The 25,725-nt window shown below is 47.2% G+C and overlaps 1 protein-coding gene across 1 annotated transcript in view; it reads left to right on the top strand.

Moving 5' to 3' along the window:
• The first annotated feature begins 2,287 nt into the window (after positions 1 to 2,287).
• The window catches only part of NLE1 (notchless homolog 1), a 25,862-nt gene continuing 2,424 nt past the window's right edge, over positions 2,288 to 25,725 (top strand). The window contains exons 1-12 of the mRNA XM_081945462.1: positions 2,288 to 2,417; positions 8,426 to 8,597; positions 9,869 to 10,086; positions 15,218 to 15,297; positions 15,570 to 15,646; positions 16,582 to 16,679; positions 17,767 to 17,959; positions 19,757 to 19,892; positions 20,752 to 20,798; positions 22,061 to 22,263; positions 22,866 to 23,025; positions 24,494 to 24,564. Of these exons, the coding sequence (XP_081801588.1) occupies positions 8,463 to 8,597; positions 9,869 to 10,086; positions 15,218 to 15,297; positions 15,570 to 15,646; positions 16,582 to 16,679; positions 17,767 to 17,959; positions 19,757 to 19,892; positions 20,752 to 20,798; positions 22,061 to 22,263; positions 22,866 to 23,025; positions 24,494 to 24,564 (1,418 nt within the window). The 5' untranslated portion in view covers positions 2,288 to 2,417; positions 8,426 to 8,462. The remainder of the gene's footprint in view (positions 2,418 to 8,425; positions 8,598 to 9,868; positions 10,087 to 15,217; positions 15,298 to 15,569; positions 15,647 to 16,581; positions 16,680 to 17,766; positions 17,960 to 19,756; positions 19,893 to 20,751; positions 20,799 to 22,060; positions 22,264 to 22,865; positions 23,026 to 24,493; positions 24,565 to 25,725) is intronic.

Genomic DNA, 25,725 nt, shown 5'->3' with positions numbered 1-25,725 from the left:
CAATTAGGGTTAGACTCCATTCAAGGAAAGTTGGCTTGGAACTCAACATTAAGAAAACTTAAGATCATGGCATCCAGCCCTCTCAATTCCTGGCAAATAGATGGGAAAGAAATGGAGGTAGTGACAGGTTTTATTTTCCTGGGCTCCAAGGTCACTGCAGATGGGGAGTGCAGCCAAGAAATTAAACGACGCTTGTTCCTGGGGAGGAAAGCGATGGCAAATCTAGACAGCATCCTAAAAAGCAGAGACATCACCCTGCCAACACAAGTGGGTCTAGCCAAGGCTGTGGTTTTCCCAGTTGCAACGGATGGCTGTGAACGTTGGACCGTAAGGAAGGCTGAGCGCCAAAGAATGGAGGCCTTTGAACTCTGGTGCTGGAGAAGAAGACTCCTGCATTGAGTCCCTTGGACTGCAAGGCCATCCAACTGGTCAGTCCTAGAGGAGATCCACTCTGGCTGCTCTTTAGAAGGCCAGATCCTGAAGAGGAAACTCAAAGACTTTGGCCACCTAATGAGAAGGAAGAAGGACTCCCTGGAGAAGAGCCTCATAGATGGATGGATGGGTGGGTGGGTGGGTGGGTGAACGGACACTGATTGAGAGAAAGATAACAGGTAATAAATAGAAGATAGATAGACAGACAGATAATAATAATATATATAGAAGAGACAGACAGACAGACAGACAGACATTGATTGAGAGAAAGAGGACAGGGAATGTATAGATCTTTGGACTCTGGTGCTGGAGAAGAAGACTCCTGCATTGAGTCCCTTGGACTGCAAGGCCATCCAACCGGTCAGTCCTAGAGGAGATCCACCCTGGCTGCTCTTTAGAAGGCCAGGTCCTGAAGAGGAAACTCAAAGACTTTGGCCACCTAATGAGAAGGAAGAAGGACTCCCTGGAGAAGAGCCTCATGCTGGGAAAGATGGAGGGCAAAAGAAGAAGAAGGGGACGGCAGAGAAGGAGGGGGCTGGATGGAGTCACTGAAGCAGTCGGCGTGAGCTTCAATGGGCTCCAGAGGATGGGAGAGGACAGGAAGGCCTGGAGGGACGTGGTCCATGGGGTCGCGATGGGTCGGACATGACTTTGCAACTAACAATAAGAAGGAAAGAACCAGCCTAGGACTAAGGAAAAATTTTCTGACGGAACAATTAATCTGTGGAATGATTTGCCTCCAGAAGCTGTGGATGCTCCATCACTGGATGTTTTTGTTTTTGTTTTAATAAAGAAATGGGACAACCATTTGTCTGAAATGGTATAGGGTTTCCTGCCTAAACAGAGGGTTGGACTAGAAGACCTCCACGGCCCCTTTCAACTCTGTTACTCTTATTCCTGCATCCTGTTGACGGGCTCCCTTCTGGGCCTTCAGAAAGGAGTTGAAATCCTTCCGCAGGCAATTCTGTCAGCCAGACTTCAGAGACCAAAAGAAGAAAACAAGATGAAAGTCATGTTCTCCCCCACCCACCCACAGCACCACCAGCAAAGAAGCCATTTTTCAATGCAATTTCCAGGATTTGGTATCTCCCCTTAGATCAGTGATGGCGAACCTTTTTTGGCTCACGTGCCACAAGTGGGGGGAGCGCAGGGGGGTCGAGTGCGGACGTGCCGCACCCATAATGCAACACGCGACCCCCAGTGCGCATGCGCGCACAACGCGCACACACCCCCCCCCATTTTAACATTTTTTTGCCCTCCCCAGGCTCCAGGGGCTTTATAGGAGCTTGGGGAGGGCGAAAAGAGCCTCCCCCGACCCCCCGGAGGCCCTCCAGAGACTTCAGGAACCGTCCGGAGGCTTCCCTGAAGCCTTCGGAGCGCTTAAAACCACCCTCCGAGCTAACCGGAAGTCACTGAAGCCTCCGGGGGGTGGGGGGGCGGGAGAGGCTCTTTTCGCCCTCCCCAGGTTCCTATAAAGCCTCTGGAGCCTGGGGAAGGCGAAAAATTGCTTTTAAAAAGGTGAAGTCAGCTGGCCAGTGCGCGCATGCGCGCTGGCCAGCTGACAGGGCAGCGCCTCGCGTGGCACGCGGAGCCATTTGTCAGGGGAGAAAGAAATGAAAAAGAAGTGGGGAGAAAGAAAGAAAGAAAGAAAGAAAGAAAGGAAGAAAGGAAGAAAGAAGAAAGAAAGAAAGAAAGAAAGAAAGAAAGAAAGAAAGAGCTACCTATGGGGGTTGTAGATGTATCAAAACCTGGAGGATTGTTTATGAATGAAACTCCAAAGGGGAAAAAAAAAAGCTGCGCCGGAACAGGAAGAGCGGGAGGTGCCAATTCCTACGTTTAGAGAAGTTTTCCCAACTTCTGGCGGAAGATTCCCCGGTTCCTCCACCAGGCGGCAGCCGAGTCAGAAATGCGCCCGACGCGATATGATGACGTAGGGCCTCCATTCCCACGTGGAGGCAACTTGGAGCAGAGACGTCCAGCTGCAGGTTAGGTGTGGTTATTTTTTGCAAAATTGGGTGAGGGGGGGAAATAAGGCAGAAACCCCCCCCCCCCATATTTTGCATAGAGGGGGGGGAGGTGGAGACAGGCGGCCCTGGGAGTGGGAGCAGAGAAGGAAAAACTGTCCCAAAGTAATAACACAATAAGGAGAGTGGGAAGGGACCTTAGAGGTCTTCTAGTCTGACCCCCTGCTCAGGGTTTCCCCCCCCTCTCCTACATCACATTCTTATAATGGGTTGTGCTTGGTGGTCTCCCAGTCAGGCCGATGTTTAGGCTGGATTTGGCATTTTAATCCCGCTATGGAATCTTTCTCAAGGACCTGAGATTGGCAGATGTTCTTCAGTGGTGAAAAGAGTAACGTTCTACATTTAGGCAAGAAAAACGAAATGCACAGGTGCAATATAGGTGGTACCTTGCTCAGTAGTAGTAACTGTGAGAGGGATCTTGGAGTCCTAGTGGACAACCATTTAAATAGGAGCCAGCCGTGTGCAGCAGCTGCCAAAAAAGCCAACACAGTCCTAGGCTGCATCAACAGAGGGATAGAATCAAGATCACGTGAAGTGTTAATACTACTTTACAAGGCCTTGGTAAGGCCACACTTGGAATATTTGCATTCTGTTTTGGTCACCACAATGTAGAAAAGATGTGGAGACTCTAGAAAGAGTGCAGAGAAGAGCAACAAAGATGATTAGGGGATTGGAGATTAAAACATATGAAGGAACTGCAGGAACTGGGTATGTCTAGGTCAGGGGTCAGCAATTTGCAGCTCTGGAGCCACATGGGGCTCTTTCATTGTTCTGCTGCGACTCCCTGTCGCCCCAAATATGTGTCACAATCGCCAATGTGCGACACCCGCTGGCACGCAATTTATTGAGCTTTTTGACCCCCGGTAGGTTTTGTGGCTTCCAGTGTTTTCTGTGGGAAACTGATGCAAATGGCTCTTTGGATGTTTAAGATTGCCGACCCCTGGTCTAGTTTAATAGAAAGAAGGACTAGGGGAGACATGATAGCATTATTCCAATATCTCAGAGGTTGCCACAAAGAAGAGGGAGTCAAACTATTCTCCAAAGCACCTGAGGGTAGAACAAGAAGCAATGGGTGGAAACTAATCAAGGAGAGAAGCAACTTAGAACTGAGGAGAAACTTCCTGACAGTTAGAACAATTAATCAGTGGAACAGAAGTTGCCTCCAGAAGTTGTGAATGCCCCAACACTGGAAGTCTTTAAGAAGATGCTGGATAGCCATTTGTCTGAAGTGGTGTAACGTTTCCTGCCTAGGCAGGGGGTTGGACTAGAATGTCAGGGGAAAAAAATGCCCTGGGGAAATCTGAGATCAATGGACCGTGGCTGATTCCCTTCCGCATATCTTTTGAGATATTGAGAAAAATTTATTTTATTTATTTATTTATTTCTTAGATTTTTAGACCGCCCCTCTCCCAAAAAGGGACTCGGGGCGGTGTACAGTCAATACAATAAAACCAGTCATAAAATTAAATACATTTAAGCTACATTTAAGATACATTTGGAGGGGAGATAGGCTGTACTAAGAAATAAATAATTCTAATCCTAAAAACATCACAATTAAAACCCCAAACCCTAAAATAAAATAAATCCCTGGGAGGTAAAACTAAGAAAGTGCCAGGCCAGCTGATTGAAACAGGTGAGTCTTTAACTTTTGCCGGAAGGAACGGAGGTCGGTGGTAGTTCGAATGTCTGGGGGGAGGTCATTCCAGAGGGTTGGGCCCATCACAGAGAAGGATCTACTCCTAGGTGTCGCCCGCTGGCATTGCCTAGCAGACGGCACCAGGAGGAGCCCCTCCCTGTGTGAGCGGATAGGTCGCAGGGACGTATGTGGAAGGATGCGATCCTGCAGATAACTAGGTCCTCTGCCATGGAGCGCTTTAAAGATGGTGATCAATACCTTGAAACGCACCCGAAAGGCCACAGGTAGCCAGTGCAGCTCGCGCAGGAGAGGTGTTACGTGGGAGTAACGTGTACTTCCCAAATAAAAGTCTTCAAAAGTATTCTAATTAATAAACAAACTTTAATAATAAAAAAAAAAGTAAATGAAACAGAAAATAACTAATTGTTACATTTTGATAATAAAAGCTACGTCTGCCAAGCTGGCAGCCGAACAAAGAAGAAAAAAAAATTTGGAATGTGTAACGCGTGCGCAATAAATCACTTTCAGATAACATTTTGTTTTATGACCTGCGCAATAAAGCTTTCTTAGTTTAACTCTTGAGTGTCAGTTTAGGCAGTTCAGGCCTAGCAAACCTTTTAACATCGTGACATAGAAGACCCCCAAGGTCCCTTCCTACTCTGTTATTCTATAGTAAAACTTTTGTGGCAGGATTGTCAGCTGTTCCACACAAAACTGCCTTTTACAATTGATGGTCAAGTGGTTCTCGCCCATCAGCCAGATGTTCAGATTGAATTTGGCATTTTTATCCACCTATCCAGCCCTCCTCAGATAGGACCTGATATGGGCAAACTTTCTTGTTTAATAATATAGGTCTTGTTGAAGAATTATTCCAAATCAGGCAGCATTTTGAAATGGACTGAGGGGAATTTATTATGACGGCGGTGCCTTGCAAAGTCAGACTGGATGTGGCATTTTGGTCCCCCTTCCCAGGGACCTGGGAATAGGCAGATGGGGATGTTTGATGTCACAGTAAAAGGTCTCCTGGCAGGATGGAAGTCGTCCCAAGTATAATAATGAATAGTAAATGCAGAAGCTAAATGGCTCTGGGATTTTAGAGTTCCAACAGATAGATAACACCTGCCACATAACACCTCAGATTTAACAAAAGACAAAAATACTCTGGCTAAAACATATGAAATCTGATAGTGAGAACAATTAAAGTCGGTGGAACGACTTGCTTCCAGATGTTAGGGGTGCTCTTAACACTTTTAAAGAAGAAATTGGACAGCTGCGTGTCTGAATTTGTATAGAACATTTGCTTGGGCAGGAGATTGCATTAGAAGGCCTCCCAACTTCGTTTCAACTCTGTCATTGAAGAAAATATGAAGAACGGTTGCAGGGTTTGGGTTTGGCTAGTCTAGAGAAAAGAAGGACAAAAAAAGGGGGACATGATAGCAGTCTTCCAATATGTCAGGGGCTGCCACAAAGAAGAGGGAGTCAAACTATTCTCCAAGGCACCTGAGGGCAGAACAAGAAGCAATGGGTGGAAACTAACCAACTTGAGGATCAACCTGGAATGAAGGAGAAACTTTCTAACAGTAAGGACAATGAACCACTGGAAGTACTTGCCCCCAGAATACAAATACAAATACAGAATACAAATACAGAGTTGGAAGGGACCTTGGAGGTCTTCTAGTCCAACCCCCTGCCTAGGCAGGAAACCCTATACCGTTTCAGACAAATGGCTCTCCAACATCTTCTTAAAGACTTCCAGTGTTGGGGCATTCACAACTTCTGGAGGCAACTTCTGTTCCACGGATTAATTGTTGTCACTGTCAGGAAGTTTCTCCTCAGTTCTAAGTTGCTTCTCTCCTTGATTAGTTTCCACCCATTGCTTCTTGCCCTGCCCTCAAGTGCCTTGGAGAATAGTTTGACTCCCTCTTCTTTGTGGCAACCCCTGAGATATTGGAAGACTGCTATCATGTCTCCCCTAGTCCTTCTTTCTATTAAACTAGACAGGAGTTGTGAACGTGAATCTGATTGAACACTAGTAAGAATTCATATTAAATCCTACTTAGTGGCGATAAAAGCGGCAAAACGGCAATATTTTTCCGCTCTTATCGCGTCCGCAAATAACCGCCCAGCCGCCCTGTTTAGGGTGACCCGCTCCTTACTTAACCAAGGAACTGGGAAAGACCCCTTGCAGGGTAGGGCTGAAGAATTTGTTCAGTATCTGCAGGATAAAATCGCTCAGATCCGGACAGGCTTGGACTCTGACTGGGTAGATTCGGGCGAGCCGACGGGGATGAATCTTGAGGAGACAATCTGGGATGGGTTTGACCCTGTGACCCCCGAAGGCATGGACAGGATTATGGGGAGACTCAGTGCTGCCACTTGTGTGCTGGACCCGTGTCCCTCTTGGTTAGTTTCGGCTTCCCGGGAGGTGACACGAGGCTGGCTCCAGGTGATTACCAACGCTTCAATGAGAGAGGGGTTCTTTCCCACCGCCTTGAAGGAGGCGGTGATGAGGCCCCTCCTCAAGAAGCCTTCCCTGGACCCAGCTTCTTTAGCCAACTACCGTCCGGTCTCCAACCTTCGCTTTGTAGCAAAGATTGTCGAGAGTGTGGTAGCACGTCAGCTTCCCCAGTACCTGGATGAAGCTGTCTACCTGGATCCGTTTCAGTCGGGTTTCAGGGCCGGGTACATCATGGAGACGGCATTGGTCGTGTTGGTCGATGATCTCTGGCGGGCCCGGGACAGGGGCTGCTCCTCTGTCCTGGTCCTATTAGACCTCTCGGCGGCTTTCGATACCATCGACCATGGTATCCTACTGCGACGACTCAGGGGGTTGGGCGTGGGGGGCACCGTTTTACGGTGGTTCTCCTATCTGTCGGATCGGTCGCAGTTTTTGACTGGAGGGCAGAGATCGACCCCCAGGCGCGTCACTTGTGGGGTGCCCCAGGGGTCGGTTCTCTCACCCCTCCTGTTCAACATATACATGAAACCGCTGGGCGAGATCATCTGTGGTATATGCTGATGATACCCAACTTTTCATCTCTACCCCAAACCACCCAAATGATGCCCTCGACGTGATGTCCTGATGCCTGGAGGCTGTGCAGATCTGGATGGGGAGGAACAGGCTCAGGCTCAATCCCTCCAAGACTGAGTGGCTGCGGTTTCCGGCATCCCGATTTGTGCATCTTGTTCCATCTTTGACGATAGGGGGAGAAATTTTAGCCCCCTCAGAGAAGGCTCACAATCTGGGAGTCCTCCTGGATACGCGGCTTAGTTTAGAAGAACACCTGACGGCCGTGACCAGGGGGGCCTTTTACCAGGTTCGCCTGGTACGTCAGTTGTGCCCCTTCCTGGATCGGGATGCCCTGTGCACAGTCACTCATGCCCTCGTCCTTTCTCGCCTGGACTACTGCAACGCTCTCTACATGGGGCTGCCCTTGAAGAACACCCGGAGGCTTCAGCTGGTCCAGAATGCGGCCGCATGGGTTGTCATGGGGGTACCTAGGTGCTCCCACGTTACACTCCTTTTAGGCGGCCTGCACTGGTTGCCGGTTGTTTTCCGGGTGCGATTCAAGGTGTTAATTATGACCTTTAAAGCGCTCCATGGCTTAGGCCCAGGGTACCTGCGAGACCACCTACTGCCACCAGTAGCCTCCCACCGTCCAGTACGATCCCACAGAGTTAGCCTCCTCAGGGTGCCGTCGGCCAGACAGTGTCGGCTGGTGACCCCCAGGGGGAGAGCCTTCTCTGTGGGAGCGCCTTCCCTCTGGAACGAGCTGCCCCCGGAGCTTCGCATAATCCCCGACCTCCGGTCCTTCCGACGCGCCCTAAAAAGTTGGCTTTTCCAGCAAGCCGGCCTGGCCTGTTAATTTTAACTCATTTTTAAAATGTATTGTCTTTTAAATTCGGTTTGTTTTTTTCGATATGTATTTAATCTCTTTTTAACTTTTGGGATGTGTGTTTTTTAATGTTGTATGCCACCCTGGGTCCTTTGAGAGAAGGGCGGCATATAAATCCAATAAAAACAAAACAAACAAGCAAAACAAACGTGGTGGTTTTTAAGAAGAGACTGGACAGCCACCTGTCTGTAATGGTGGAGGGTCTCCTGCCTGAGCAGGGGGTTGGACTACAAGACCTCTAAGATCCCTTCCAAACCTTATTATCCTATTTTCTAGGTTTGTCATTTCTTGGATGACAGGGGAGAACCAGAAAACCAAGACAGGAGCCATCTTCCTTTTTAGAGAAGCCCCCCCCCCAAAGAGAGCTCGGAGGGGGTCGTAGATGCTTTGGGGGGCACCTTTGAGTTGTGCTTTGTTTTCTCCCTGTTGGTTTCCAGGCCAGAGTGCGAAGAGCAGCCCCTCAGCGGTTTCGAAATGATGGCAGACATCGAGCGGCTCCTGATCCAGTTCAAAGATGAAGCCGGGGAGGTTCTGGGGGCCCCCTTTGATGTCCCCGTTGATATCACCCCCGAAAAGCTCCAGTTGGTTTGCAACACCCTCTTGGAGAAGGTACAGTTGGGGGGGGAGCTACTTCCTTCTTTCCTTCCCCTCCTCCTTCTCTTTCTCCTTCCCCTTTCCCTCTTCCTTCTTCCTCTGTCCTCCCCCTCTCTCTTCCCTTCCTCTCCTTCTCCTTCCTTCCTCTCCTTCCTCGTTCGTTCTTTCCTTCCTCCCCCTTTCTCTTCCGTTCCTTCCTTTCTTTCTCCTTCCCCTTCCTCTCCTTCCTCGGTCCTCTCTTCCCTTCCTCTCCTTCTCTTTCCTTCCTCTCCTTCCTCGTTCTTTCCTTCCTCCCCCTTTCTCTTCCGTTCCTTCCTTTCTTTCTCCTTCCCCTTCCTCTCCTTCCTCGGTCCTCTCTTCCCTTCCTCTCCTTCCTCTTCTTCCTCCATTCTTCCTTCCTCCCCCTCTGTCTCCCCTTCCTTCCTTCTTTCTTTCCTTCCTTCTCTTTCTCCTTCCCCTTCCTCTCCTTCCTTGGTCCTCTCTTCCCTTCCTCTCCTTCCTCCATTCTTCCTTCCTCCCCCTCTCCCCCTCAGTCTCCCCTTCCTTCCTTCCTTCCTTCCGTTCTCCGTCCCCTTTCTCTCCTTCCTCCATTCTTCCTTCCTCCCCCTCTGTCTCCCTTCCTCCCATTCTTCCCCTTCTCTCCTTCTCCTTCCTTCCTACCCGTCTCTCTTTCCTTCCTTCCTTTCTCCTATTTCCCTTCCTCCTCCTCTTTCTCATCCCCTTCCTCCCCTTCTCATTCCTCAATCCTTCCTTCAATCCTTCCTAACTACCTTCCTTCCTCCTCCTCTTTCTCGTTCCTTCTTCCCTCTTCTCCCCTTCCTTCAGCCCCTTTTTCCCCTTCCTCTCCTTCCTTCCTCCCCCTCTCTCTTTCCTTCCTTGTCCTATTCCTTCCTTCCTCCTCCTCTTTCTCATCCCCTTCCCCTCCTTCTCAATCCTTCCTTCCTTCCTCCTGCCCCTTCGTTTCCTTTCTTCCCCCTCCCTCCCTTCTTCCTCGTTCCCCTTCCTCTCCTCTCTTTCTCCTTTGTTCCTTCCCTCCCTCCATCTCCTTCCTTCCTCTCCATCATCTGATCTTCCTTCCTCCCCTCTTCTTCTCTCTCTCTCCTTTGTTCCTTCCCTCCCTCCATCTCCTTCCTTCCTCTCCATCATCTGATCTTCCTTCCTCCCCTCTTCTTCTCTCTCTCTCCTTTGTTCCTCCCCTCCCTCCATCTCCTTCCCCCTCCCCATCATGTTCACAGTAAAAAATGACCAGTGTTGACCTGCCCCTCCCCGCTCTTTTCCCTTCCAAGGAGGAGCCCGTCCCCCTGGCCTTCTATGTCCAGGAGTCCGAAATCGTGGCCTCCCTGCAGAAGACCCTGGCCGAACTGACCCTGGAGACGGAGCGGGTGGTCGAGATCATCTACCAGCCCCAGGCCGTGTTCCGGGTGCGAGCAGTGACCCGTTGCACCAGCTCCTTGGAGGGTCACAGCGAGGCCGTCATCTCAGTTGCCTTCAGCCCCACCGGAAAGTAAGAGGAGACACAGCTTGGAATCGGGGGTGGGTGGGGGTGGGTGGGGAAGGGAGTTACGTCCCCAGTTGTGGACCTAAATAGAGGTGATCCTCGACTTACGACCACAGTTGAGTCCAAAGTCTCTCTTGCTATTCATCATACATGGCCAGTTTTGCTTTTCTGCTCCAGATTGACCCTCCCTTCTCCCCGTCTTGCTCTAAGGTGGGTTAAGGGCATTTTGCCCCGTTTTACGGCCTTCCTTGCCACCGATCTTAAGAGAATCACTGCAGTTAAGTTAGTTGGTTGTTAAGTGAATCTGGCTTCCTCGTGAACTTTGCCTGTCAGAAGGTTGCAAAAGGGGAATTACATGACACTGGGACCGTCGTAAATATGAGTCCGTTGCCAAGTGTCCGAATTTTGATCGCGGGGACGCTGCAGTGGTCGTAAGTGTGAAAAAGTGGTCATAAGTCACGTTTTTCTAATGCCATTGTAACTTTGAACAGTTGCAAAATGTTGTATATACTGTGTATGTGTACATACACACTCACATAAAATGCACACACACACGGACACACCGTGTGAAGTTCCCAAAAGATGCCCTAATTAATTTGCGAGCCTTGAGACAAAGTTCAAAAGATATCCATTCATTTATTAGGATCAACATTTTGACATGTTCTTCTGCAGAGCCGCAACTGACTTCTGCTTAATTGCGTTTGAACTTTACCCCTGTATCCCTTCCCTTCTGTCTGTGTCATAAATCACATCCACCAACAAGGTGCTGCGGCAGTCTATGAACATGCGCATTTCACATGCCAGCTGTAGGAATATGAGACCTGACTCTGGCCAAAGGTGTGCATGGAATTCTCCTCCCTTTTCCTATGTCAACTTGATAGTAGTCATGGAAACGCTTTACAAGTTGTCATACCGTATTTTTCAGAGTATAAGATGCACCTTTTTCCCCCCAAAAAGAGGGAGAAAATCTGGGTGCGTCTTATACCTGAATACAGCCATTTTTAGCCTCCTGAAGCAGAGGGTTTGGGAGGTTTGCAAAGTGCACCTGGGGGTGGGGAGGGCAAAAACGAGAAAAAAACGGGGCATTTTTTTCTCGTTTTTGCCCACGCCCCACCCCCAGGAGCACTTTGCAAGCCTCCCAAACCCTCTGCAGGTCCCGTTTTTCACCAAAAAATGAGGCATGCAGAAGGTTTGGGAGGCCTGCAGAGTGCAAAAACTTCTTTTAAAAAAATTGGCTTTTCAAAATCTTGGTGCGTCTTATACTCCAAAAAATACAATACAATACAATACAATAGCAGAGTTGGAAGGGACCTTGGAGGTCTTCTAGTCCAACCCCCTGCCTAGGCAGGAAACCCTACACCGTTTCAGACAAATGGCTATCCAACATCTTCTTAAAGACTTCCAGGGTTGGGGCATTCACAACTTCTGGAGGCAACTTCTGTTCCACCGATTAATTGTTCTAACTGTCAGGAAATTTCTCCTCAGTTCTAAGTTGCTTCTCTCCTTGATTAGTTTCCACCCATTGCTTCTTGTTCTACCCTCAGGTGCCTTGGAGAATAGTTTGACTCCCTCTTCTTTGTGGCAACCCCTGAGATATTGGAAGACTGCTATCATGTCATCCCCTAATCATTCTATTTATTAAAACCAGACATCCCCAGTTCCTGCAACCGTTCTTCATATGTTTTAGCCTCCAGTCCCCTAATCATCTTTGTTGCTCTTCTCTGCACTCTTTCTAGAGTCTCCACATCTTTTTTACATCGTGGTGACCAGAACTGGATGCAAATATTCCAAGTGTGGCCTTACCAAGGCCTTATAAAGTGGTATTAACCCTTCACGTGGTCTTGATTCTCTCCCTCTTTTGATGCAGCCTAGGACTGTGTTGGCTTTTTTGGCAGCTGCTGCACACGGCTGGCTCCTATTTAAATGGTTGTCCACTAGGACTCCAAGATCCCTCTCACAGTTGATATTATTTAGCAAGGTACCACGGGTGTAGGTAGGTATGCTGATCTTGTTGGATTCAGGTCTTTATATATAGTTACAACTATAAAATGCTAGTAACTGTAGGTATTCCTTGACTCTCAACCATTTTCTTTAGTAACCATTTGAAGTTATGACCATTTTTCTTTCTTTTTTTAAACAATTTTTATTTGTTTTTGAACAAGGACAAACATAAAAATAAAAAAATAAAAAAAGCCATCTTCCATTACAAATTGTAGAAAGTGTGTCAGTTGGTTATAGTATTTCCATGCATCTCTTCCATAGTCACCACCTGCTTTTCATATCAAATCACATATTTTAAATTCACCTATATTCATGTGTATCGCAATTATTATATCTCAACCTTAATTTGACTATAATTGATTTTACGTCCTTTTATATATAATATTCAAAATCTAGAATAGGATTATATGATAACATTCCATTAAAGCATCCTAACATCATCCAATCACAATACATCTTTGAAACATATTCTAGATAAAGCTTTTAAACCTCCTCTCATAATCTCCATATATTGTTTATATAAAATTTCATATTATCAATAATATATCTATATGTATTGTTATCATTATTAACCATTATTTAACTATAGCTATTGTCGCTTCATTTTATACATACTACTAGTAAACTAAATTTAGCTTAATTTTTATTATACATTTTCATTGCATCAACCTGTATTCCCTCCAGCAATAATACGGTCTTTATATCTCTTGCCATTTGTAGCATTAATGTTCTAGTTACTTCCTTAATAAATCTTGTATAAACCTCCCTTGGCAACATGCTGTTCCTTTCATATCTCACAAAAGCTTGAAACCCAACATATGCTCTTTCCATCAGCTTATCTTTGGTTGTCGCTAGTGCTTCTATCAAGATTTCTCTCCTTATCTTCGTCAATTTTTCTCTCTTTTCTTCTTCTGTGCTTTGAAGTCTGGGGTAGAGTTCCAATCCATCCATCTCCCCTTTCCATATTCCGCTCTTGCCATTACCAACCACGCTCACTTTGTTATCAGGATCCACAGTTTTCTTATCTCTTTGCTCATTTTTTTCTTCCATCTTTTGAACTCTATCCTCCACTTTCTTCATTTGGTAAACATCCTCAGTTTTTCCATCAGATTTTTCTGTTTTGTATTCCATATTCTCCAATCTCTTTTCAATTCTCTCTGTCACAACTAATAGATTTTGAATTCCAAACATAATCATTTGCAATGTTATAGTTTCTTTTTCCTGCTGGGCCATTCTTTCAATTTTGCAGACATTGCAACTATAGGGTTCAAGGCTATTTTAATAAATTTCAAACAGCTTCATTTGTTATCTTTCAAGTCAAAATGTTGTCTTCCCTCCAATAGCTAGTGATAGAACTTCCAAAAGGCACCTGTATAAACAACTTGTGCTCTTCCTACTATCACTGTCAGTAAACAAACTGAAAGAACTTTGAATCTCAAGTGATCAAAGAGAAAGAAGAAAAAACAATGTATCCAGCCTCCAGCCTCTAAGTGGCAATGTAACTGCTTTTCCTCCTGTTGTTACAACCCTCTTTATAATCCTTATTATTATCTTCTTTATATTCCAAGCTTAAGAAAGAAAAAAACCCTTAAATGGAGATCAAAAACAATCCAATCAATCAAATCAAGCATTATTAAAAAAAGGAGAATTTTAATCCATAGGTATAAGCAAAAGTGAAAAAAGAAGATGAAAGAATTAATCCATTCAGTTTAAAAAAATAGGGAGCCCCTGCAAAAGTTCCATCCGTGAAAAAAAAAAGAAATTAGAAACTGGATAACACACAAAGTTCAATGAAGATCAATCTCGCCGCCTACAGTCTTTTGTCTTCAATCTTAATTTTTTTTCTTGGGTAGTCTCTTCCTCTAATAATAAAATTTCCTCACCAATTCGACACACTTTTCCGCTTTCTTCCCGTTCTGGAGCTGTCCCAACTTAGCAGCTTCATTAGTTGCGTTTCTGTCACCGGAAAAAAAGGCTATTCCTGGATCTTTCAGGGACTTTGCGGTGTCCCTGAAATCAGCAGGAGGTGCCCTTCTCAATCACCGTCCCTGTGGGACGGTTTAGGTCCAAATGGACTGTCCAGCGGCAGAAATTCAACTGCGATCTCGGAGCACCAAGATCGCACGTCGCGACGTCAGCTCTCTTCTCCTAAGTTATGACCATTTTTCATACACCTGACTGTTGTAGCATCCCCGGGGTCATCTGAGCAAAATTCGGATGCATGGCAACGGACTCACATTTATGACGGTCGCAGTGCCCCGGTGTTCCTGTGATCACGTGACAGAGTCCATGGGGAAAGTCAAATTCACTTCACAGCCGTGTTCCTAACTTAACACCTGCGGTGATTCGCTTAGCAACTGTGGCAGGAAAAGTCATAACCATGGGACAAAACTCCCTTAACAGCTGTCTTGCTTAGCAATGAACGTTGCGGGCTCAGTTGTGGTTGTAAGTCGAGGACTACCCGTAATAAAAGCAATACAGGGAGTCCTTGCTTAACGACCATTTGTTTAATGACTGAGCTTAAGAGCCCAACAGTACGGTGGTTGTGGTGTCCTGCAGTCCCATTTGCAACCTTTTGACAATCAACGTCAGTGGGGAAGGTCACCAATCATGTGATGTCTCACTTAACCACCGTGATAAAAAGGTTGCAAAATTGTGCTCCGTCACCTGAGAATCCGCTTAAGGATGAATTTTTAGTTGTAAGTGGAGAACTATCTTGTATTAATCTGTAGCAGTGGTTCTGGGCATTACGGCCCAGAATGGGCGTACCGGTGGCCGTACTGGAACGGTGGCTCGTTGGGCCCGCCCACCCGCGTTCCTTAACGGTTTTGAGGGAAACGGGCCAATTCCAGACGCACGCACAGCGTACGGCTCCTGTACAACCTCTGCCGAGCAGCTGGGGCGTCGCAGGGTGGTGGCATGCGCATGTGCTCGAGGTGGACGGACGGCCCCGTCGCACCATACCGGTTGCGGCGGGATCCGGAACCCACCACTGGTCTGTAGGACTTCAGCTTCTAAGTCTGGCCTACCTTGGAAGGGCTCACCGGGGACCTCCGGTTGCCATCTTGACTTTTTTAACCTCTGAATGGCCACTGCCGCACTTTGGCTCTGTCAGCATTAGACTTTGCCTCCCCAGGTACTTGGCCAGCGGCTCTGGGGACACGACCGTCCGCTTCTGGGACCTGAACACGGAGACCCCGCATTTTACAGCCAAGGGTGAGTCTTGACAAGTGGAAGGAGGACTGTGTAGGAAACTGCTTCCCAGTCACATCCACTAGAAGACAGTTGGACTTCAACTCCCAGAATTCCCCAGCTGGCGTTGAAGTGGCCATCTTTATTTTGTCAGAAAAGTTATTTTTTTGTTCTCTTACAATTAATAGTAAGGCTCACCGGGGACCCCTGACTTAGAATAAGCATTTTGAAATCTTTGGGGTTCATGGACTGTTGGGCTTTTTTCCAGTCGCTCTCCCTCCTTCGTACCTCCATAGGTCACCGCCATTGGGTGCTGAGCATTGCTTGGTCGCCGGATGGACGGAAACTGGCATCTGGGTGTAAGAATGGGCAGGTAAGACCTCATTTCGGCTTTGTTTCTATTTCATGAGGTGGGTTGTGTGCCATCTTAACCGTTGCGAAGCCCACAACTCTGAGAACACCGAAGTTCATGAGGACTAGAAGCATCTGCAGGTGGTCCTCAACTTACAACCCCCTCGTTTGAAGGTACAGCGGCACGGAAAAAAAGTGACTTACGACCGGTTTTCATGCCTTACAATCGTCAAAGCGTTCCCACGCTAGTGCAAATGGGTAGGGAGCCTTCTACAACAGCTCCAAAAAGGCTCCACACCCATTTACACCGCTCCGGTGACCCTGAGGAGACAGAGAAACCTCCAAGTGGCCTCAGCGACCCTCTAAAAAGGATGCCAATGACCAGCTGTCTGCAAGGGTTATAAATCCTTTCATTCCCCACCATTCAGTCAGAGCTGAAGAAGCTTCTTGGAGGAGAAGCGAAACATCTTCAAAGAAAAGCAAAAAGCCTCTTGGAATAAAAGCATCTTTGGGATTCCAAGTGGCCTCAGCGACTCTCTAAAAAGGATGCAAATGAAAGGAGTATCAATCCTTCCATTCCCCCCCCCCCCCCAATCCAGTCAGAGCCGAAGAAGCTTCTTGGAGGAGAAGCGAAACATATTCAAGGAAAAACCAGAAAGTCCAGTTGCCTCCAGAATAAGCATCTTTGGGACCATTAAACCTCAACTCTTTACTTGTACATTGTAGCATAAATTAGTCATTTGTGTATCAACAAATCTATCTAATCAGTAAAACCCAAAATCAAAGTTTCCCTTTTTTCCCCCACCACGAGCAGAAAGTCCAGAAGGGGTTTCCAAATAGAAACAAAAGTAATTGTGTTTTTTTCCCCCTTTGATTATAGCAGACAATTTAGCCAACTCTGCATAAACAATTTTCAGAAAGTGTTTCTTAACATGTCCCATGAACCTTATTTTGCAGATAATGCTGTGGGATCCAAGCACCGGGCTCCAAATTGGCCGTACCCTGGTGGGTCACTCCAAGTGGATCACTTCGCTGTGCTGGGAACCTCTGCATTTGTAAGTCACCACACACACACAGACACACACACACACACACACACACAGACACACACCACCATCTTCCCTGGCTCTGCACTTCTAAACTGAGGGAGTTTACAATCGTGCTTAAATTCCAGTCATGGCTTAAATTGCCTTTGTGGCTTAAACCGCAATTCTAGGTTAAATCAATCTCTTGGCTTAAATCACAATTGTGCACTATTTCTTTCCTGTAATTCCTGCATTTCCTAAGGTGCAGGAAAAAATATCCAATACTGTACTCAGCGCACTAAAGACATCAAAAAAAAAAAAAATCAAGATGGAGGCCACAGCCATCTTGGAATCCTAGTGGACAACCATTTAAATATGAGCCAGCTGTGTGCTGTAGCAGCCAAAAAACCAACACAGTTCTAGGCTGCATCAACAGAGGGATAGAATCAAGATCAGGTGAAGTTTTGATACCACTTTATAAGGCCTTGGGAAGGCCACACCTGGGATATTTGCATTCAGTTTTGGTCACCACGATGTAAAAAAGATGTGGAGACTCTAGAAAGAGTGCAGAGAAGAGCAAGAAAGAGGATTAGGGGACTGGAGACTAAAACATGTGAAGAACGGTTGCAGGAACTGGGTATGTTTAGCTTAAGAGAAAGAAGGACTAGGGGAGACATGATAGCAGTCTTCCAATATCTCAGAGGTTGCCACAAAGAAGAGGGAGTCAAACTATTCTCCAAGGCACCTGAGGGCAGAACAAGAAGCAATGGGTGGAAACTAATCAAGGAGAGAAGCAACTTAGAACTGAGGAGAAATTTCCTGACAGCGAGAACAATTAACCAGTGGAACAGAAGTTGCCTCCAGAAGTTGGAATGCCCCAACACTGGGAGTCTTTAAGAAGGTGTTGGATAGCCATTTGTCTGAAATGGTATAGGGCTTCCTGCTTAAGCATGGGGTTGGACTAGAAGACCTCCAAGGTCCCTTCCAACTCTACTATTCTATTTCTCTTTTCTCCTTCTGCAATAGAGTGACTTGGCTTATTGAACCTTTGCCTGTTTTTGATTATTTTAGGGTAAATTTCACAGCGCCTCTCTTTTTTTTTAAACTCTGCCTTCAGGAATCCTGAGTGTCGCTACCTAGCCAGCTCTTCCAAAGATGGCAGCGTTCGAATCTGGGACACTGTGGCGGGCCGTTGCGACAAGATCCTCACCAGCCACACTCAGTCGGTCACCTGCCTCCGGTGGGGGGGCGACAGCTTGCTGTATTCCTCTTCGCAAGACCGCACCATCAAAGTGTGGAGGGCCGAAGATGTAAGTTGCCTGGTTGTGGGGAATTGGCCAGCCTACAGTCTGAATAAATAAAATAATACATAGATTAGCACCTCTGTCCCTTTTCCCACCTCTGCATGTTCTCCCCATCAATGTTTCGTTTGCTCAAACAACACAGCGCAATTTGTTTATTCTCTCTGTATAAAAGTGAAATACCACTCACATCATCACAAAATCTCTAGAACCGTAATGCCTACAAACTTGAAATTTGGCACGTAGTTTCCTCTTGGCTTCTAGGTGGTCGCTAAGAAAGGATTTTTTGAAATGACCATCAGATCATTCGTATTTCTTATACAGTAAATAACACGCTCTGATGCTAAGGAGTTAAACATTCTTCTTCCCCTCCCCACCTGAAAAGAACTCTGTTCCAACTGCCACTTGCCTCACATTCTGTTACCTCAGTTCAAACTGGCAGAAGTCCCACTCCTTCCCTCAGGAGCGGTCTGGGGCTCCTTATAGTACTAAGCGTTGGTACCTCACCAAAATGTCTACACCTTCCACCTATGTAAATGCTTCCAGATTCAAGGTGGCGGGAGCGATATTCCCCTATGTGTTTCAATCACGGACCACCATTGAGCCCACCGATTGTGAATCGAATTTCTCCTGCCTAGCTCGACTACATAGTTTCCTCGCGAAGCATGGGTATCCAGTCAGTTATTTTATATATTTGTTTCTATCCCACATTCATTATTATTTTCGAATAACACAAGGCGGTGAATACACCTTCCTCCCTACAACAACAACAACCCTGTGAGGTGAGTTGGGCAGAGAGAGAATGACAGGCCGAAAGTCACCCACTGTCTTTCATGCCAAAGAGGAGACTAGAACTCACCATCTCCTGGTGATTGGCCCATGGTCACCCAGCTGGGTTTCATGCCTAAGGCAGGACTAGAACTCACCATCTCCTGGTGATTGGCCCAAAGTCACCCAGCTGACTTTCATGCTTAAGGCAGGACTAGAACTCACCATCTCCTGGTGATTGGCCCAAAGTCACCCAGCTGACTTTCATACTTAAGGCGGGACTAGAACTCACCATCTCCTGGTGATTGGCCCAAAGTCACCCAGCTGGCTTTCATGCTTAAGGCGGGACTAGAACTCACCATCTCCTGGTGATTGGCCCAAAGTCACCCAGCTGACTTTCATACTTAAGGCGGGACTAGAACTCACCATCTCCTGGTGATTGGCCCAAAGTCACCCAGCTGGCTTTCATGCTTAAGGCGGGACTAGAACTCACCATCTCCTGGTGATTGGCCCAAAGTCACCCAGCTGACTTTCATGCTTAAGGCGGGACTAGAACTCACCATCTCCTGGTGATTGGCCCAAAGTCACCCAGCTGGGTTTCATGCCTAAGGCAGGACTAGAACTCACCATCTCCTGGTGATTGGCCCATGGTCACCCAGCTGGGTTTCATGCCTAAGACAGGACTAGAACTCACCATCTCCTGGTGATTGGCCCATAGTCACCCAGCTGGGTTTCATGCCTGATTTCATGCCTGAGGCAGAACTAGAACTCACTATCTCCTAGAGATTCGCCCATAGTCACCCAGGTGGCTTTCATGTCTAAAGCAGAACTAGAACTCCCCGTCTCCCACTTTCTAGCCAGATGCCTTAACCACTAGAGCAGGTAGTGCTTCCTGTCTACTTCCCTGCAGAGATCCAGATAGAAGCCACATTTGGAGGGATGAGTCAAGGGGGCTTAGCATCTTTTCAGAGGGAGGGGGTCCCTGCACAGAATGAATGAAGGGGAGCGATTGATGCCTTGCTTTTTTGTCCCCCTCAGGGCATCCTGTGCCGAACCCTGCAGGGCCACGCCCACTGGGTCAACACCATGGCCCTCAGCACGGATTATGTCCTCCGGACGGGAGCCTTCGAGCCGGCCAAAGCGTCTATCAACCCCCAGGATTTGAGCGGGTCACGTAAGAGAATCTGGCACTTTTGAGTTCTCCAAATACTCTGGGAATTTAAGAGGGGTGGGTTTCCACTACCACAACCCCCCATCCAGCATGCTTTAAGAGGGGAGGACTTCCACTCCCAGAATCCCCCATACAGCCTGCTTTAAGATGGATGGACTTCCACTCCCAGAATCCTCCAGCCAGCCTGCTTTAAGAGGGGTGGACTTCCACTCCCAGAATTCCCCAGCCAGCCTGCTTTAAGAGGGGAGGACTTCCACTCCCAGAATTCACCAAGCATCGTGTCATGCAATTTACTGGCAGAGTTCAATCAAAATCAGATATGTTGAGACTTTAGAAAAAACACAAAGAAGAGCAACTAAGATGATTAAAGGCCTGGAGGCTAACACATATGAAGAACAGTTGCAAGATTTGGGCCTGGCTAGTCTAGAGAAAAGAAGGACCAGCGGTCACATGATTGTAGTATTCCAGTATTTGAGTGGCTGCCACAAAGAGGAGGGGGTCAATTTATTTTGCAAAGTACCAAAAAGGCAGCAGAAGAAGCAATGGGTGGAAACTAATCAAGGAGAGAAGCAACTTAGAACTGAGGAGAAACTTCCTGACAGTTGGAACAATTAATCCATGGAACAGAAGTTGCCTCCAGAAGTTGTGAATGCCCCAACACTGGAAGACTTTAAGAAGATGTTGGATAGCCATTTGTCTGGAACGGTATAGGGTTTCCTGCCTAGGCAGGGGGTTGGACTAGAAGACCTCCAAGATCCCTTCCAGTTCTGCTCTGATTCTAATCAATTACCATTAATTAAGGACTTGCCTGTAACATTCACGCATCTTATTTATCCTTCGCTTCGCTTTGCTTTTCCTACAGTGGGAGAGATCAAGCAAAACGCACTCTTGAGATACAATCATATTCGGGTAAGAGTCCCAGACATTTATTTATTTTTTTTTGAAAAATGGAAATTAGATGTTACCGTATTTTTGGAGTATAAGACGCACCAAGATTTTGAAGAGGTAAATTTAAAAAAAGTTTTTGCACTCTGCAGGCCTCCCAAACTCTCTGTGCGCCTCTTTTTTTATGAAAAATGGGACATGCAGAGAGTTTGAGAGGCCTGCAAAATGCTCCTGGGGGCTTGGGTGGGGCGGGGGGGGGGGGCAAAAACAGGCCTGGTTTTTGCCAAAAAACCCCGGGCATGCATAGCCTTTAGGAGTCTTGTGGAGCGCTCTTAGGGCGGCGGGTGGGTGGAGGGCAAAACGAGCAAGAAGCAGCCCATTTTTCACTTGTTTTTGCCCCTCCCCAGCCCCTAGGAGCACTTTGTAGGCCTCCCAAAACCTCTGCAGGTCCATTTTTGCAATAGGGGGCAGAGTTTATATAATGCCACTTTATAAGGCCTTGGTAAGGCCACACTTGGAATATTTGCATTCAGTTCTGGTCACCACGATGTAGAAAAGATGTGGAGACTCTAGAAAGAGGGCAGAGAAGAGCAACAAAGAGGATTAGGGGACCGGAGGCTAAAACATATGAAGAACGGTTGCAGGAACTGGGTATGTTCAGCTTAAGAGAAAGAAGGACTAGGGGAGACATGATAGCATTGTTCCAATATCTCAGGGGTTGCCACAAAGAAGAGGGAGTCAAGCTATTCTCTAAGGCACCTGAGGGCAGAACAAGAAGCAATGGGTGGAAACTAATCAGGGAGAGAAGCAACCTGAAACTAAGGAGAAACTTCCTGACAGTTAGAACAATTAATCAGTGGAACAGAAGTTGCCTCCAGAAGTTGTGAATGTCCCAACACTGAAAGTCTTTAAGAAGATGCTGGATAGCCATTTGTCTGGAACGGTATAGGGTTTCCTGCCTAGTTAGGGGGTTGGACTAGAAGACCTCTGAGGTCCCTTCCAACTCTGCTATTGTATTGTATTGTTTCAAGAGGCCAAAAAATGCTGTATTCAATATATAAGACACACCCAGATTTTTCACCCTCTTTTTTGGGGGGGGGGGAGTGGGGAAGTTCATCTTATACTCTGAAAAATACGGCAGATATTTAAGATGGGAAAGTGTTCAAAAATTGCTTTGAATTGTTTTATGCTGGGCTGATCAATAAATGCTTGGCTCTTTCAAAAATCTTCTCTTTTTCAATGCAAAAGTCATCCCCCCCCCCCCCCGACCTCTTTTCTTTCCCCAGGGCCAAGGACCGGAAAGGTTAGTCTCTGGGTCGGATGACTTCACTCTGTTCCTCTGGATTCCCGCCAAAGATAAGAAGCCATTGACAAGAATGACGGGCCATCAGGCACTAATCAATCAAGTCCTCTTCTCCCCTGACACCCGCACCATCGCCAGCGCCTCCTTCGACAAGTCAATCAAGCTTTGGGATGGACGGAGCGGGAAGTAGGTTGAATTTTTGGGGGGCTTTCTGACCTAGGCTTCCCCAGAAGCATGAAGCTGAGTCCTCGTCCCGATAAACCCCTTTTATTTAATTGACAATGAAGTGTCTCCTGCAAGCTCCACTCCCCTTTCGCTCCTCTTTTATTCCCTCTGGGAGGCTCCATTCATCGTCCACCTGTGGCCTCACTCCCAAGTCGACCCCTGTTCCTCAGCTTTTCGCTTTGCGCATGCACACCCTGGGAACAGGTTCCAGCTCTTCTTCTGCCCCTCTGATGTCTGACTTAGCAACACGGTCGTTAAGTGAATCTGGCTTCCCCGTCGACTTTGCTGGTCAGAAGGTCACAAAAGGGGATCGCATAACCCTGGGACACTGCGACCGTCATAAATATGAACCAGTTTGCCAAGCGTCTGAATTTTGATCACTTGACACCATGGGGAATGACGCAAAGTGCGGGGAAAAAGCAATAATTCGCTTTTTCCAATGCCGGTCACTAAATGAATGGTTGTAAATCAAGGACTACCAATAATAAGAAAATAAAAAGGGGCAGAGTTGGAAATGAGTGGGGCAGGGAATTTCCACTGTAACGGGCCTTTTCCCACCCCAGGTATCTCACCTCCCTGCGGGGACACGTCTCAGCCGTGTATCAGATTGCGTGGTCGGCCGACAGCCGCCTGCTGGTCAGCGGAAGCAGTGACAGCACCCTCAAAGTGTGGGACGCCAAGACGCAGAAGTTGGCCGTCGATCTGCCTGGACATGCCGATGAGGTATGGCTGGTCCCCCTTTGGATTGCCCTGAGGTGCCTTCAACGACATAAGCTGGCCAGAAGGAGGATGGGGTTGGTGGTCGTCAAGAACCATATTTCTCAACTCAACAAGTTTGCAATGCTGTATATGGACTTCAACTTCCAGAATTCCCCTCGGATATGTGGATATCCACTCATCTAAAGCCTGATGGCTGGGGGATTCTGGGAGTGGAAGTCCTCTCCTCTTAAAGCATGCTGGCTGGGGAATTCTGGGAGTGGAAGCCCACCCCTCTTAAAGGATGCTGGCTGGGGAATTCTGGGAGTGGAAGCCCACCCCTCTTAAAGCATGCTGGCTGGGGAATTCTGGGAGTGGAAGTCCTCTCCTCTTAAAGCATGCTGGCTGGGGAATTCTGGGAGTGGAAGTCCTCTCCTCTTAAAGCATGCTGGCTGGGGAATTCTGGGAGTGGAAGTCCTCTCCTCTTAAAGCATGCTGGCTGGGGAATTCTGGGAGTGGAAGTCCTCTCCTCTTAAAGCATGCTGGCTGGGGAATTCTGGGAGTGGAAGTCCTCTCCTCTTAAAGCATGCTGGCTGAGGGATTCTGGGAGTGGAAGTCCACCCCTCTTAAAGCATGCTGGCTGGGGAATTCTGGGAGTGGAAGTCCTCTCCTCTTAAAGCATGCTGGCTGGGGAATTCTGGGAGTGGAAGTCCTCTCCTCTTAAAGCATGCTGGCTGGGGAATTCTGGGAGTGGAAGTCCTCTCCTCTTAAAGCATGCTGGCTGGGGAATTCTGGGAGTGGAAGTCCTCCCCTCTTAAAGCATGCTGGCTGAGGGATTCTGGGAGTGGAAGTCCTCCCCTCTTAAAGTATTCTGGCTGGGAAATTCTGGGAGTGGATGTCCACCCCTCTTAAAGCATGCTGGCTGGGGAATTCTGGGAGTGGAAGTCCTCCCCTCTTAAAGCATGCTGGCTGAGGGATTCTGGGAGTGGAAGTCCTCCCCTCTTAAAGCATTCTGGCTGGGAAATTCTGGGAGTGGATGTCCACCCCTCTTAAAGCACGCTGGCTGGGGAATTCTGGGAGTGGAAGTCCATCCCTCTTAATGCATGCTGGCTGGGAGAGTCTGCTAGTGGAAGCCCACTCCTCTTAAAGCATATTGGCTGGAGATTCTGGGACTTGAAGTCCACTCTTCCTAAAATTTCTGATTTTGAGAAACACTGATCTGGAGAGCAACACGCAAGGGTAGGATCATGTAGAATTTAGTATTGTACCAAGCACTGTTTTATAGACTATTTTTCTCTATGACAAATTAGCAGCTCTTGATATAAATTTTCTAGTCCTCAAGATGGATCTGAAATTCCATACATGTGATCCCTGAGAAACGTATTTCTGTTTTCTCTCTTGTCTGCTGGGAGGGGCAGGGAGGGGTTCGACTTAAAGTTGTTTCAACTTCCTCACTGCAGTTGTTGTTCAGCTTTTGTGATATCTTCCTTTCCAGGTGTTTGCGGTAGACTGGAGTCCCGATGGCCAACGAGTAGCAAGTGGAGGGAAGGACAAATGCCTTCGGATGTAAGCTGTTTTTTTCCTCCTTCCTCTGTTTTTTTTTATTAAGATGGTCAGGGCTCAAATGTCTTCATTGTTAAGGGCATCCCAGGCCTACCTGGTGGAGTTGCACATGTAATTGTATTTGAACAGAATACAATAGGAAGGGACCTTGGAGGTCTTCTAGCCCAACCCCCTGCTTAGGCAGTAAACCCTACACCTCTTCAGACAAGTGGTTGTCCAATTTCTTCTTAAACACTTCCAGTGTTGGAGCATTCACAATTTCTGGTGGCAAGTTGTTCCACTGGTTAATTGTTCTCACTGTCAGGAAGTTTCTCTTCAGTTCTAAGTTGCTTCTCTCCTTGATTAGTTTCCACCCATTGCTTCTTGTTCTACCCTCAGGTGCCTTGGAGAATAGCTTGACTCCCTCTTCTTTGGGGCAACCCCTGAGATATTGGAAGACTGCTATCATGTCTCCCCTAGTCCTTCTTTCTATTAAACTAGACATGCCCAGTTCCTGCAACCGTTCTTTGTATGTTTCAGTCTCCAGTCCCCTGATCCTCTTTGTTGCTCTTCTCTGCACTCTTTCTAGAGTCTCCACATCTTTTCTACATCGTGGCTACCAAAACTGGATGCAAATATTCCAAGTGTGGCCTTACCAAGGCATTATAAAGTGGTATTAACCCTTCACGTGATCTTGATTCTCTCCCTCTGTTGATGCAGCCTGTATGCACATTTTATTTTATTTTTATTCCATTTCTGTAGCCACTGATCCAATTGACTCCTAATACACAATTAGTTTCTCTGTTTCCTGTCTAATCTATTTTTAAAATATTTTGTACAATATAAATATTTACCGATAGAAGAGAATATTTGTAACTTGGGGATTGAACTTTGGGGTCTAGGAGGAGGAGGAGGAGGGGAACAGTGGGTTCCCGGGCAATTTTTTCAGTTTGGGTTTTTGCAGATATTTTATTACCCAACTAGGCAATGCCATCCGTGCTAGAAAGGGGTTTGTGTGTTGTGGAGTGAGAAAGACAAGGGGAGGAGGGGGGGGGAAGAGAAGGAGAAAGGGGAAGAGGAAATCTATGGGGTCCTTGTGGCTCCCTGACCTGGGTTGTTTTCTTGCAGACGTTTCCTTACCCAGCTAGAGAATATCATCAGTGCTAGAAGGGAGGAGGGTTTGCA

Source organism: Natrix helvetica (assembly GCF_964273705.1).
Source record: "Natrix helvetica genome assembly, chromosome: 2".
Taxonomy (NCBI): domain Eukaryota; kingdom Metazoa; phylum Chordata; class Lepidosauria; order Squamata; family Natricidae; genus Natrix; species Natrix helvetica.
This window is presented reverse-complemented; position numbering and strand designations above follow the sequence as displayed.